The 13,738-nt window shown below is 40.6% G+C and overlaps 1 protein-coding gene across 2 annotated transcripts in view; it reads left to right on the forward strand.

Moving 5' to 3' along the window:
- nxph1 (neurexophilin 1) overlaps window positions 1-13,738 on the forward strand; it is a 40,584-nt gene that overhangs the window by 2,403 nt on the left and 24,443 nt on the right. The window contains exon 2 of one of the 2 annotated variants that reach the window (XM_008332111.3): window positions 5,456-6,073. The exons of the other annotated variant lie outside the window; for it this stretch is intronic. Within the exon in view, the coding sequence (XP_008330333.1) occupies window positions 6,017-6,073 (57 nt within the window). The 5' untranslated portion in view covers window positions 5,456-6,016. The remainder of the gene's footprint in view (window positions 1-5,455; window positions 6,074-13,738) is intronic. 2 annotated transcript variants of the gene reach the window in all.

The raw sequence follows: 13,738 nt of genomic DNA on the forward strand, positions 1-13,738 counted from the left end.
CTCTGCTCAGCCATTTGTCCCTGTCGTCCGCCCCCCCCTCCCCCCCCCCACCTCCGCCTGCCCACCCACCACTTCCTCCTAAAAAAGCAACTGGCAGCGTTAAGCGTGACTGCAGACTGCGGGGCCTTTTGTCAACACACGTGCCGTGAAGCGTGCCCTCGGCCCTTCTGGTCAAGCCCAGTTTGACACCTCTCCCTTGACGCTGGCTGCGGAGTGACACTTCACATGGCAGCTGGTTGGGCAGCGTCCATGGCAGACCCGCTGGTACTGCGTCATTGCCATGCCTGAGGGCCCGCAGCAACATCTGTCCTCACAATTGGCGATGGAGCCGAGCCAGCCGAACGCATTCATGCCACTGGACGGCACCGTCGCTCAGCTGAGCCATCACCCTCTTCCCCTCTTCCTCTCTCTCTCTCTCCCGTCTTTATCGCTAGCCCCTCCTCAATGCGGCTCAATGGCGAGCTATTAGGGAAGACAGTGGACTGTAATTTCCTCTTCATCGATTAGCGACTATCTGTAGCGGATAGAAAAGAACCGAGTGGTTTGATTGAGACGTATGAAACCTGTCCTGTTCCGTAAACATTTTACAGGATCGTAACCTGGATTTCAACTGGTCATTTTCACTGCAGTCGTGAACCTCAATGAAAACAGTATTACTTACTGCACAGTAACCATGTGCATTTTTTTTTTAAATCAACATTTTTATTAAATCAGTTTTTTTTTTTATGTTTAAACCAGGGGTGTCAAACTCATTTTCACCAGGAGGGGGAGTCCACATCCGCAATTCAGTTCCCCTCAAAGGGCCGGTTGTAAGTGGAAGACTGTGTAAATGTGACTATGTGACTAATGTGGCTGTGTAGTAAAAAAAAAAAAAATTTTAAGCTCTCACGGGCCATACAAAATGACTGGGCGTGCCGCATTTGGCCCCCCGAGCCTTGAGTTTGACGTGTGTTTTACAGGATCGTAACCTGGATTTCAACCCTTCATTTTTTACTACAGTCATGACCTCAGGTGCTCAATGAGAACAGTATTACTTACTAAGATACAGTATCTGCACGGAGGCATGGTTGCCATTTTTTTTTATCAACATTTTTATGACGCGCTTTTATGACGTTTTGTAATGTTTACACCGGGGCTGTCGAACTCATTTTCAATTTATCAGGTTAAGAAACTCTACTGCATGGATTTTATTAAAGCTTTTTTAAGGTCTAGCGGGCCGTACAAAATGACTTGGCGGGCCGCATTTGGGCCCCCGAGCCTTGAGTTTGACAGGATCGTAACCTGAATTCTTTTTAATAAAATCATTAGGTCGCGCAGTGTTTTTAATATTTAAACCGAATTTTTTTTTTTTTTTTTTTTCTTTTATACTCGGCCCGACGGCGGCAGTTTGCCGAGTCTCCATTCTCAAAAATTTAACTTTCTCCTGCCGACTTTTGTTATGAAAACCCCTCTCCGCACCAGCTTCACCTGCCCTTGGAGTTATCTCCATGTTGGATGTGGACAGACGTGACAGTTTATATCCACTGACAATGATCAGTAGTTCTCCAGCTAGTACGTTGACCTTTGTGTCACAACCCCGCTGCTGATGCTAAGTTGCGATGTTACAATTATTTACAACTCGAGCCTCTGACTGTACGGAGCGGTTTGCCAATAAAACTTTAGTTTTAACCGTAGTGGTCATCGCCGTAAACCTTTCCAGTTGTAAACCATGTTTATAGATAAACATTTTATGTTATTATTTCCATTTTGCGAACGTAGTTCTGCAGCACACACTGTCTCATAGAGACAAAAAAAAAAAAAAAAAAAAAAAAACGAGGCTAGACTGGAACTGAGATGTGTATACAGTAAACCCTTGTTTTTCGCGGGGGTTACGTTCCAAAAAGAACCCGTGAGAGGCAAAATCCGTGAAGTAGAAATCTTTATTTTTTTTTACAATTAAATACTCAGAAAAAGAAGAGAAAGAACGAACAAACCATTTTAGTTGCAACCCTTTTTGAATCCTTATTAAAACTTATCGCTGCTGTCTTCCCTATGTTTTTTTCTTCCTTCTTTATGGAACGAACGGAAGATTCATTAATTCCATAATGCCGACCTACAGCCGCATAGCTTTTACCTTCATTTAGCATGTCCAATAGTTTTACTTTATCACCGATAGGCAGCATCTTCCGCTGCCTTTTGGTCCCTACCGCAGGTACTTTTGCCGGTCCGGAGCGTTTTGTCGACATTATGGGGTTTGATAAACTCGAAATTGCAAGAGAATTTGCACGTACGTAATGTCAATTTGGCAAGCTGTTTTACGTACGTGTACGTATTAAACCGCAACGTTATTGGCGCACAGGAAGAGAAGAAGCGGAGTGACTTTTTAGCCAATCAGAATGCAGAACACAATGCACGATGCAAATCCGTGAAGTAGCGAAACCGTGAAAAGTAAACCGCGTTATAGCAAGGGATCACTGTACATTATTTTTAAGACTGGTTGCCCAACTCGTCAGTTTTACTAATTGACTTCATTCAAAAAGAATCCAGTCATATCCCTTTATTTATTTATTTATTTAATTTAAAAGATAATCTGACAATGTTATTCCAACTCTGATACTCACAGATTAAAGTCTAAAAGATGAAAGTGAAGGCGAAAAGATGATTTACATTTCAAATTTAGACTTTTAATGTCATATTTTTTTTTTCATGACATATAAAGATGTTTTTTTTTTTATTTTGAACATTCATTGATCCTTCAACGATGGCGCGATATTACCGGTCCGCAGTAACGGTCTGGTTGGGGACCGCCTGCTTACTCGGTTCAACTTCAGCACAGTGCCCCCCCTACTGGACAAAATGTGTGTATGACACGTTAAAGCCTGAATTATAGGCCCCCCCTTTAGCCTACCATAGACAAGACTGTGTTTTATTACAGCCACAATGGAAGCTGGTGGAGCCACTGTAATTTATCTGCACCTGCTCTGCTGCTGCATGCCACGCTGGGCTCCGTGAAGGCTATCTGGGCCATTCAGAGCAGGATCCCATCAGCCCCGCTGGCTGAGTTACGGCGACAATGGCAGAATGCGGCAATGTTGTAGCAATAAGCCCCGCTGGGGATTTATTAAAGCGTCTGAGCCCACCAGTCTTTTCTTTGCTGCTCACCTTCCTGCCCCTTCTGTTGAACAACAAAGAGAGCCCCTATCTATCTACCAACCAACCAAGAGACACGCACTCAGCTTTTTTTTTGAGGCAACAGTAAAGTTGAAAGTTTGTCCTCGGCGTCTTTCAAACGTCATTAGGGCCAATGTGTTCAGAAAATGAGTCCCCTTTTCAGTGTGAAATGAACGAAATAAATACTCTTGTGATGTCGTGAGAGAGTGCGGAAATGGAATTCTCCGACTTGTGAGTTTAACCAGACAGCAAGACGTAGACAAGAAGGGATATGACTGGATTGTTTTTGAAGTACACGACCTACGGACCAGTACTGGTCCCCGGACCAGGAGTTGGCAACCTCCCTGCTTCAATCAAGAATCTTGATTCATGATTCTAGACAAATAAGAATAAACGATTCTAGACAAATAAAGCATATGTGAACACCTCCGGGGGCGCCAAACATACGGCCCGCGGGCAAGACAAATAAGAATAAACAGTTCTAGACAAATTAGCATATGTGAACACCTGCGGGTTGATAGACTCTGAATCGGGGGTGCCAAACATACGGCCCGGGGGCCAAAACCGGCTCGCTAGGGGGTTCAATCTGGCCCGCTTGCTGAATTTTGAAAGTGGTAAAAAATGCCATGACGATTCATGTCAAATTATATTCCGTTAAATATAAAGATTTTTTCAATATACTTGTACTTCTTTGCGGGAAAACAAAGGGTGAAAAATGAAATGAACTTGATGTTGTTTATAGGTAATTATGTTATGGTTGTACTGGTCCGACCCACTTGACATGTGATCGGGCTGTATGTGGCTGCTGTGGTCATTATAAACACAAAGAACATAACTGTATGCGACAAATACAACAGAAAGAGTTTTGCATTTAAAACTTTTTTTTTTTTAAGTAGAAAAAAGTTTGCAGGACAAACCAGTGAAAACGTAAAAATTTTGGGGTTTTAATCCTTTTTTTTAAAGTTACATTTAAAGGATTTAAAAAAATTAAATAAAATATATTAAAAAAATTAAATTAATATTCACATTAGTTTAAATTAGTTTTTTTAAAAATATTTATTAAAAAAAAAATTTTTTTGTGAGTAATATGTGGCTGCATTAGCAGTTTTCCATGGAGTAAGAACTAAGTAAAAGGGCTTTGGTTGCACTTGCTGTGTTGCCGTTTGATTAATTACACTTTTGTGAAGTCAAATTTGCTGCTTAACACAATTAAACCGAAACAATGAAGAGCACGAACAGGCCAATCAATATTTCGCAGCCTTTCATTAGGGCCCTGTCTTTTAGGGGGGTCACCCTCGAGCCTAAAAAGCATTTAAATGTGGATCGCGTTCCCAAAAAACCGAGTAATTATTAAGTCGAGAAAAATAGGTGCACAAAACCTTCTCTTCATTTCACCATCCAGAAATAGTTTTTTTTTAAGTTGCATTAAACAGTAACTTATAGTCAATATTTCTTTGATTTTTTTTTTTTTTTTTTTTTGATTTTTTTTTTTTTTTGATCCTGCTCCTCCTACCTAGCGTTCTATGAGCGGAAACCAAAGCGGATACCAACTTGCTTGTAGTTGTGAATACAGATGGTGCTCCACAATGTACTGTATTTTTCGGATTATAAGTCGCATCATCCAAAAAATGTATAATGAAGAAGAAAAAAAAAATATTTATATCACTCCGGGATATAAGTCGCATTAGCCAGCTAGAGTGCCCTCTAGCGGCTGTCAGTGTGAAAATAACAAACGTGTAAATTTTCAGTGGTACAGGAGTAGCAGATATTGGTACACAAGCCTAGAGTGCCCCCTAGCGGCTTTCCTGAGTATAAGTTGCAAACCCAGCCAAAGGATGGGGGAAAAAAATGCGATTTATAATCAAGAAAATTTGGTTGTACAATTGATTAAATTTGGCTAAATTTGCGTCTCTTCTGTTTTTGGCGTCGATGTTTTCACTGAGGCTGAGTATCTTTTTTTTTTTTTTTTCTTAAATTGCATTTTTGCATTTTGTATCGCAACTGCTGTTCCGGGCAGATTGAACCGGTGACAGTAAAAACAAGAGTGAGAATTAAACATAACAGCCATCATTTTCAATTTGATCATATATTCATTTAACACCAACCACCAACCAGGGGCGTGTCCCTCAGTTTGAGAACCACTGGGTTAACTAATCACTTATCAAGTGGATTTGGTTTTTATCCACTTGTGCCTAAATTCAATGAATCTTCTGTTTTAAAATGCATTTCAATTCACTTTCTTCACACAAAGTAAGCGAGTTTAAATCAGCTCTTAGTTCTGACTTTGCTCTTTTTTTTACGTCAGGAGGAAAAGCGATGTGCGTCCACTCCACCAATCTCCGTCATTTTCCCGTGTCTTGCCGTGACCCCTCCTCTTCCCCACTTCCTCTCTCATCCCGCAACCCCCCTTTTCAGAGCGACTCTCTCCAACACGCTGTGTTGTTGACGCTCGTTATAAAGCAGAACGCTCTTGTCGCTCCTTTCAGTCCGCAGCGCACAGACCCGCGCGAGCGCAACTTGCAGAACATTTCACAGTGCGCTCACGGCGATGTCTCCGCTGCTCTCGCCGACTGGATTTACCCTCCAGTAGTCGCTGTTTAGGGCAACCACACACACACCTTCCTACTCCACCTTCTACACTCCTGACACCCACCTGGAGCGGCAGCTTTAGCTTCTTCTTCTTCTTCTTCTTCTCCTCCGGTGCCAAACTTGTTCCACTGTCATGGGGCGCGCGGTGTCCTTCTCACCAGGACTGCTGAGGAAATCGGCCGCACTGTGAGGCACCAGATACACGGTGGATTTATGATCGGCGAAGCCTCAACTAGAAGCCCAGTGGGAAATTAGCGGAAGTTTGAGTGCCGGCAGGATGCGGGTGACGTGCTGGTGCGCCTTGGTCCTCCTCCTGACGCCCGCCTTTTGTCTGGTGAGTTGCCGCTCTGTCGCTCGGACGCGAACTTTGTGTTAGTGAGGCGACTTTTTGTTGTTGTTGTTGTTGTTGTTGTTTCAAAACAATTAGCGATTCACCCGCGGTTGTTACATGTATAAACACATGCACATGTATGTGCAGTATGTATGTATGTATGTATGTATGTATTTGTGTGTATGTATATATATATATATACATTTTCAATCGATGTATGTGCAGTATGTATGTATGTCTATGTATGTATGTATATATACGCGTATGTATGTGTATATATACATACGCAAATGTATGTATGTTTGTATGGATGTGTATGTATGTGTATATATATACGCATATGTATGTATATATACATACGCAAATGTATGTATGTTTGTATGTATGTGTCTATATACATACGCATATGTATGTATGTATGCATGTGTAATATATATATGTACATTTTATTTTTTCATGAACGTTATGTCCAGAGTAGTTGCTTTCCAATATATATTGTTGAAAAATATATATTTTTCACCAATATATTTTGGTGAAATATATATATATATATATATATACATAATTTTTTCCCCCTTTTTTTGTGGTCAGAAAAAAAAAAGCTATTCGTCTATCTATGTGTTTCCCAGATTTACACATATCTCGAAAACGGTCTCACGGTGGCGCCATGACCAACCAATACCTCACTGGCTTGGTCGTTGAGCCTCCTCTTCTAGTGTCTTCACACGAATAGTTGTGCAGAGTTGTGCAGTCGTCGTTGACATCTGTTAGTTCAGAACAGACAAATAAGACCCATTCATTCATGTTTAAATGAATCCGAAAAGAAGAAAAAAAGAAAGAAAGGAAAAAAAAAAGCAATATATATGTAAAAGGGCAGGGTCAATATATCTTCAGCGTTTCATATAATACGTTTACAAATGGTACACGGAGAGGAGAGTTCACGCGCACGCGCGCACAAACCGGATTCTGGATTTTCTATTTAACAGTATATTGAAATATATTTTGTTATATAAACAATTATCTAGATTATATTTAAAACAGCATTCAAACAAAAAAAGTTCTTTAAGTGTGTGTGTGTGTGTGTGTGTGTGTACGTGCCGTACCAGACTAGGCCACACACTGGTACATTTAAACAAGTCAGGAGTTTGATGGTTAAGGTCACTCTCTCCCTCTCTGTCTCCCTCTCTCTCTCTCTCTCACACACACACTCTCACTATATAGAAAGTCATGAAATAATAATAATAATAATAAAAATGACCGTGAGTGTGTCTGTGTGTTGGCGGTGAACTGGAGCTCTCCATGGTGCTGAGAGCCACAGAACACACGCGCGAGTCTACCAGGCTTAAAAATAATACTTTAACTGCAAATATTGTGTTGTTTTCAAACGTGTTTGCAAAATTATTCTTAAAACCTTCACATTTGCAAACTTTGCAAACAAACGTCACAAACATCATTTCTATTCTATTGGTAAGAAATGCAAAGACACGACTATTTTTAATTAACTGTATTTGTAATTTTATTTTTACTTGTTTGGTTATTAATCCACATATATATATATTATTTCCCAGTTTCCATCGTTGGTCTGTGTCAGTTGAGAGGTCAAAATGCGCGTTCGCTCAATCAAAACCCATTATTATGCCGTTGACGGCGGTGCATTTAAATACGACGCAGTCTTGAGTAACACAAAAAAAAAACAAAAAACGCCGTCTCCACTAAATGCCGCGCGTTCCGTGTACATCTCTGACGGCTCTAAGTCGCCTTTTTCCTCCTCAGTGTTAATGCCGTGTTTTTGTGCTGCGCGTTAACAATCGGCGTGATCCACAGCACGGGATTAGGGCTGAACTTTGACGCTTTTACTCCGCCGGGGGTCTGTGCGCGAGCGCTCTTGTCTGAGCGCCGCACTTTGACCCCCCCCCCCCCCCCCAAAAAAAAAACCCACAGCCCCCCCCTCCCGGGGGGTGGGGGGGGGGGGGGGGGGGGGGAGAGCACAGCGAAGACCATTAAACATGGCTTCACTTATTTAATTAACGCACCTCGCAGTTTTAAGCTTAAGTTTAAGTTTAAGGTTTTTTTTTTCATCGACATCAAAGATATATATTTATTTCCACTATTTAGCTACGTTAATATACGTAAACTGATAAACATAATTATGATGTTTTTTGTCAATTTTTTTTTTTATTTATTTACCTGTCTCTCTTTTTTATTTATTATTTATCTCCAATGCTGGTCTTGCTACCTGACTACTAAAATACTACTTTTAGTTTTGGACACCGTCCTTGTTTTATTTTCACTCCTTCAAAAGTATTATTGTAAAAAAAAAAAAAAAAAAAAAGAAAAGAAAAGGTGGACGGGGGGCTAAAACGTGGTGTTTGTTTGGTGATGGGGGTCCGCTTTTGAAAACTCTGCCAATGTAAAAACATGTAATCAAATGAGGTTTAAAAAGAGCCAAATATATATATTCATGTGTACACATATATATAAATATATATGTATTTATATGTATATATGAGTCTATATATGATCTATATAAAATAAACATATATATGTATGTATATATGTATGTATACATATATGTGCATATATTTTTTAAAGTAAATACATGAGGTTTAAAAAGTGCCAGAGATATTATGTATACATGTATAAATATATATTTATAAATACATGTATATGTATATGTGTGTATATATTTTCAAACCTCATTCGATTCCACGTGTTCCCTACATGAAGACATTTGGCAACAGCAGACTCCCGTCCTGCCAGGGGCCCATGGGTGCAGAACTATTTGAAGCCAGGCCGTGTCTCCAAGTCTCCTCGGTAGAAAACTTCGCTCCCTTACAAGTAACTGCGTCACCACGTCCGCCTTTTCTCCGGGAGAACAGATGCTGCGGTTTCACTGGCAGCGGCCGCAGCTTCACCGTAGAGCGTTGATATCAAACGGTGACAGGGAGGCTCGCCGTGACGAGCAGCCCGTTCTTTATCAAAACATACAACGTACATACAACGATAGCCAATTTACCGAAACGCTTAATTTCCGATATCGATACCGATTTATGCAGCCGTTTGGGTTAAAGGCAGAGGACACATTTCACGTGCAGTGGTGTGTCACGTCACAATACAAATAACAGTGGTCTGGGCCAAACGCAGGCGTTGTGTTATCGGGTTGATGACACTTACAGATAACATAATTAAGCTAGTATCTGCGATAATATCCGCCAACCGATATTATCGGACGTGCCTGTAAAAAATGCAAACTAAGTTGAGCTAAATTTAGTAGTTCAGTAGTGTAGTCGTTAGCCAGCAGAAAGCAAGAAGTCCTGGGTTCCAATCCCACATATCGCTAATAGCGCCTCCCTGTGGCAGCCTGTCTGAGTGCAAACACGTACACTGTAGATTTCCCCATTGTAGGTCAAAGAAAGGACCTAATAATTATTATTATGTAGTTTAAATGAATTCAAAAACACAGCATCAACACTCGCTCATAAACACGTGCATAATTTTTTTTTTTTAATCCTTAACAAAACAAACGGCCTTTAATCATCATCCAAGCGTCCATTTAGAAACATCCATTCCTTGGCTTCTGGATAAAAAGGGGAATCGAGAGGGCTGAAAGTCGGAGTCTCGCAGATCAAGACTGCAATTCCCTTCCACCCTCGTCTGAGTGGCCTCAGCTCTGTTATTAAACATTCAGCCACCTCGGCTTGGTCAAACTGCTGTTGCTCGCCGAGGCAGTGACAAGTGGGGAGGCTGTAGAGGTCGTGAAGCAGGGATCTAAGGGCGGAGCCTTAGATGGTTTTCAGACGTCCGTTGCTGCCCCCGCAGGCATTTGTGTTGCTATTAATGGGCATTTTGAAGAGGTTTCAGAGGTCGCCGCTTTCGAGGTCATGCAGCCAGAGCTCGGACCGACTCGGAGGACTAAGGGATCCCCGAGGAGGCTTCAGAGATTATTGAGGATTTTTCTTATTTCTTTTATTTTTATTTGTTTATTGATTTCTCTGTGTTACTAAGGATGGGGCGAGTAACGGGAATATCGGGGGAAATAACAAAAAAAAAAAAAAAAAAAAACCAAAACGACAATAACCACAAGTGGAAACATTTAGCACAGATTTGCAGAAGGAACGGTTGGCAGTTTGTAGAGAAAACTTCCTTCAAATATTTGTGTTCCGTCCCTGATTTCAGTTATATTTCCCTTGCCCACCTGTAACTAGTGATGTAACTACAAAGTTACGCAGTTACCTGTAAATGTTACACCTTGTATTAACCTATGATCCAATCAGTAATATAACTGAAATTGTGAAAAAAAAAAAAAAAGAATTCTATATGAAAATGCTAAGAAGAAGATGCTTCTTTTTTTTTTTTTTTTTTTTTTTTTTTTTTCCAGCTCCCACGGACCATACAAAATGACCAGGCGGGCCGCAATTGGCCCCCGGGCCTTGAGTTTGACACAGAGAATGACAAATTCGAAACTGAGCTGGTAGTTTGTGTCGCTTCAGTTCTGATGACCCTACACCTTTAATACTGTGACTCTCGGCAGACCGACTTAGATACTAGCCGCGTCAAGGTGACCCCGGGTTCTTGTTGCACTTGCGGCTCATATGCTGTCGGTGACCTGTGACCTGTGACCTTTGTGAACCAGCTGCTGTGTGAATTCTGCGCTCCTCTCATCTGAGCTCCGCCTCATTGGTTGGCAATCGACACCTACTTGACCGTAGATGTAATAGTTGGTGATAATAGCAAAGACGGTGGTTTGGGTGGATGAATGAAATACACCAAATACTCTGTGTTAAACTGGAATCCAAGATCAGCAGCACATACAGGCTGTGTCTGTACTGTGTGTATGTGTATGTGTGTGAGTGAGTGTGAGGTAGACATGATAAATGACCACGGCTCTCCTCTCAGCCACGCTGCGCTCCAGATTTCCAAGTGTGCGCCACAGTTCGGAGGTCAAACCCGGAGCCGATCACTGAAGGAACTCTCGCGAAAAAATCCGGCTGTCGTCGCTGACCCTGGTGTGATCTTGAGGAAAACTCTCTCTCTCTCTCTCACCTTCTCGTCTCTTGCGTTTCCTCACACACGGGTCGAACTTTTTTAACACACAAGCCAAGCGTACAGGAGCTTGATAGAGTTTCTCTGAAGAGCCCAGAGCAGGGGCGTGTCAAACATAGGCCCCGCGGGACCAAATGCGGTTTGTGATCAATCCGGGCCCGCGTGATGAATTTTGAAAAAAAAAAAAAAAAAAAAAGGGTTAGGGACAAACTGCTTCATTGTTTTGAAATTTCAGTAAGACAGTGGTTCTTAATTATTTCTGTCACGTCCCCCCCTTGTGGACAGAAATGAAGAAGAAAATGAGAATGAGAAGGAAAAAAAACTCAGCAGTTCGGTGTACTATACTATTTGAAAATATATAATCTTCTTCTTCTAGGTATGATTTTTTTTTTAAAAAAAAAGGCTTATTTATATATTTAAACAAATGGTCATCCAAGTTTATTTATTAATTTAGTTACTGTTGTTAGCATCACATATTGCCCTTGTACAGCGTGTATTCCAGGCGTGGGCAAACTTTTTGACTCTCGGGCCACGATTGTCCTAGAATTAGGCTAAAATAAAGGCTAAAATACTAAAATAATGCTTTTATCATTTTCTGCGCCACCTATTGGGGAAACGTGGGTATTGCAGGGAAAAGCCAGAAGTATAATAATAATATAAATAAATAATATAAATCGGAATTGTTTTATACCGGATTAAAAAGCTGAACGGGCCACCGCCCCCCCCCGGGCCTTAGTTTGCCCATGCCTGGTTTAGCACATATGGCCATTTTAATAAAACAATTCAATTTTATTCTTAACAAATGCAGCATCGCAAATTACATCGTCTTGTTTACGGCCGATGCTTTTGCCGCGGGAACAGTAACAGTCGCAGTAACTCTCGCTTTGCCGCTACCTGATAGCTAATGTGGAACATAAAGAACACTGGGCTCGAAATGAACGTCATGCTTGAAATGTGTAGAACCTATTATACTGACTGATTATTTTTTTTCCCTCATCCGTACCAGTATTGGTTCTTTCAAAATGTGCGGTGAAACGGCATTGGTCGCTCTGGTTAAACTAAGCGTTTGTTTTATTTGGTGACGCGTCAGTAAGGCTTCTCTTTATCTCTCTCTCTCTCTCCTGTTGTCTCTCTCTCTCACGACACTTGGCCAGCCTCTCTTCACAGTTTTTAATCCTGTTTGTCTTTTGCCAGCCAAACTCTGACAAAAGATGCCTACAGGCTTCCTTTTCTTTTCTTTTATGAATGAAAATACCTTTATCTAACTTTCATGCCAATTCAATTAATTTGAATATTATTGTTTTTTTTATTATTATTAATATCCCAAAACCATGGCTTTGTATTTGGTGTTATTTTACTAATCAGGTTTAATGTCACAATGAGCAGTGATGACTGCAATGCATGATGGGATACATTGCTTGGGTAGTGACACTAAATTTCGCAATGCATTGTGGGATACATCGAGTGACCTACATAGTGGACAACGTCTACTCACTAGACATTCGGTCGTCACTACAAAATGTACGCAGGGCACCACGTAGGCTGTAGGGGGCGCCCTAGTCTGCCAGATGTATCACAATTTTTCTGTTCTCACTTTGGTTCTTAAGAAAAATTTCGCACCCCCACCCACCCAAAAAAAGGATACATACATATTTTGTTTATGTCAGACGTTTTAAATGTTACTGTTTTCACGCACCTTAAACGTGTGCATTTTATGCTAGTTTTGCTAACTTTGGTCGGTTGGCAGGAGTGAGATTTTGTCCTGTACGATATTATTATCAGATATTTTAATTTCACGCCGCCTTCTACCAATCAGTTTTGTGTCAATCTCTTGTTGAACATTTACATTGGACAATATGGGGGTGCGCCCCCCACTTTTGGAACCTCTGTTTCACGGCATATACAACTTATATTGGCTTAACAGAAAGGGTTTCTGTAGGTGTTATTTTATAGATTAATTAATCAATCAATCAATCAAATGTTTTTTCCCATAATAGGTATAATTAAAAAATAATAATTTAGTTGTCCGCCTGGCAGACATGCTAACAAAAGAGAAAAAAAAAACTTTTATTATTATGCCTACCGCATTGTCTGTTGTTAATCTAGTAAGGATATAGAAGTGATTTTTTTTTTTATTATTACTGTAGTTGTAGAAAGAATAAAACCTTTACTTTCGGTAAATGTGGCATATTTACAAAGCTTCAAACTTCCTTACTCTTTCTAAATGCCACTCTAAATCTATTCAACCTTTAGAAAATGAGCCTTAAAAGTCCAGGTTTTGGAAAATAAACCCCCCCCACTTGCGTCAGTCAAATGAAGAATATTAAAAAAAAATGTCGATCCCTGTGTGACGCACTTCTCCTTTAGCAGAGTGCTTTTTTTTTAAAAAAATATCAAGAATGCAAAAGGAACAATCCTGACACGGTGGGAAAAAAAACATCTTTACGGTAAAATGTCCAGTTAAATATTTTTTGTAACTAATTTGGTTGAAAACTTAGGCTAGTACTGGGATCATCTCTCCGAGATACTTGAAAATTCTTATCCAAATTATATACCGTATTTTCCTGATGTATAAGTCGCTGAGGAGTATAAGTCGCAACAGCCAGCTAGAGTGCCCTCTAGCGG

The sequence above is a fragment of the Cynoglossus semilaevis genome, chromosome 18 (genome assembly GCF_000523025.1).
Source record: "Cynoglossus semilaevis isolate Cse_v1.0 chromosome 18, Cse_v1.0, whole genome shotgun sequence".
NCBI lineage: Eukaryota > Metazoa > Chordata > Actinopteri > Pleuronectiformes > Cynoglossidae > Cynoglossus > Cynoglossus semilaevis.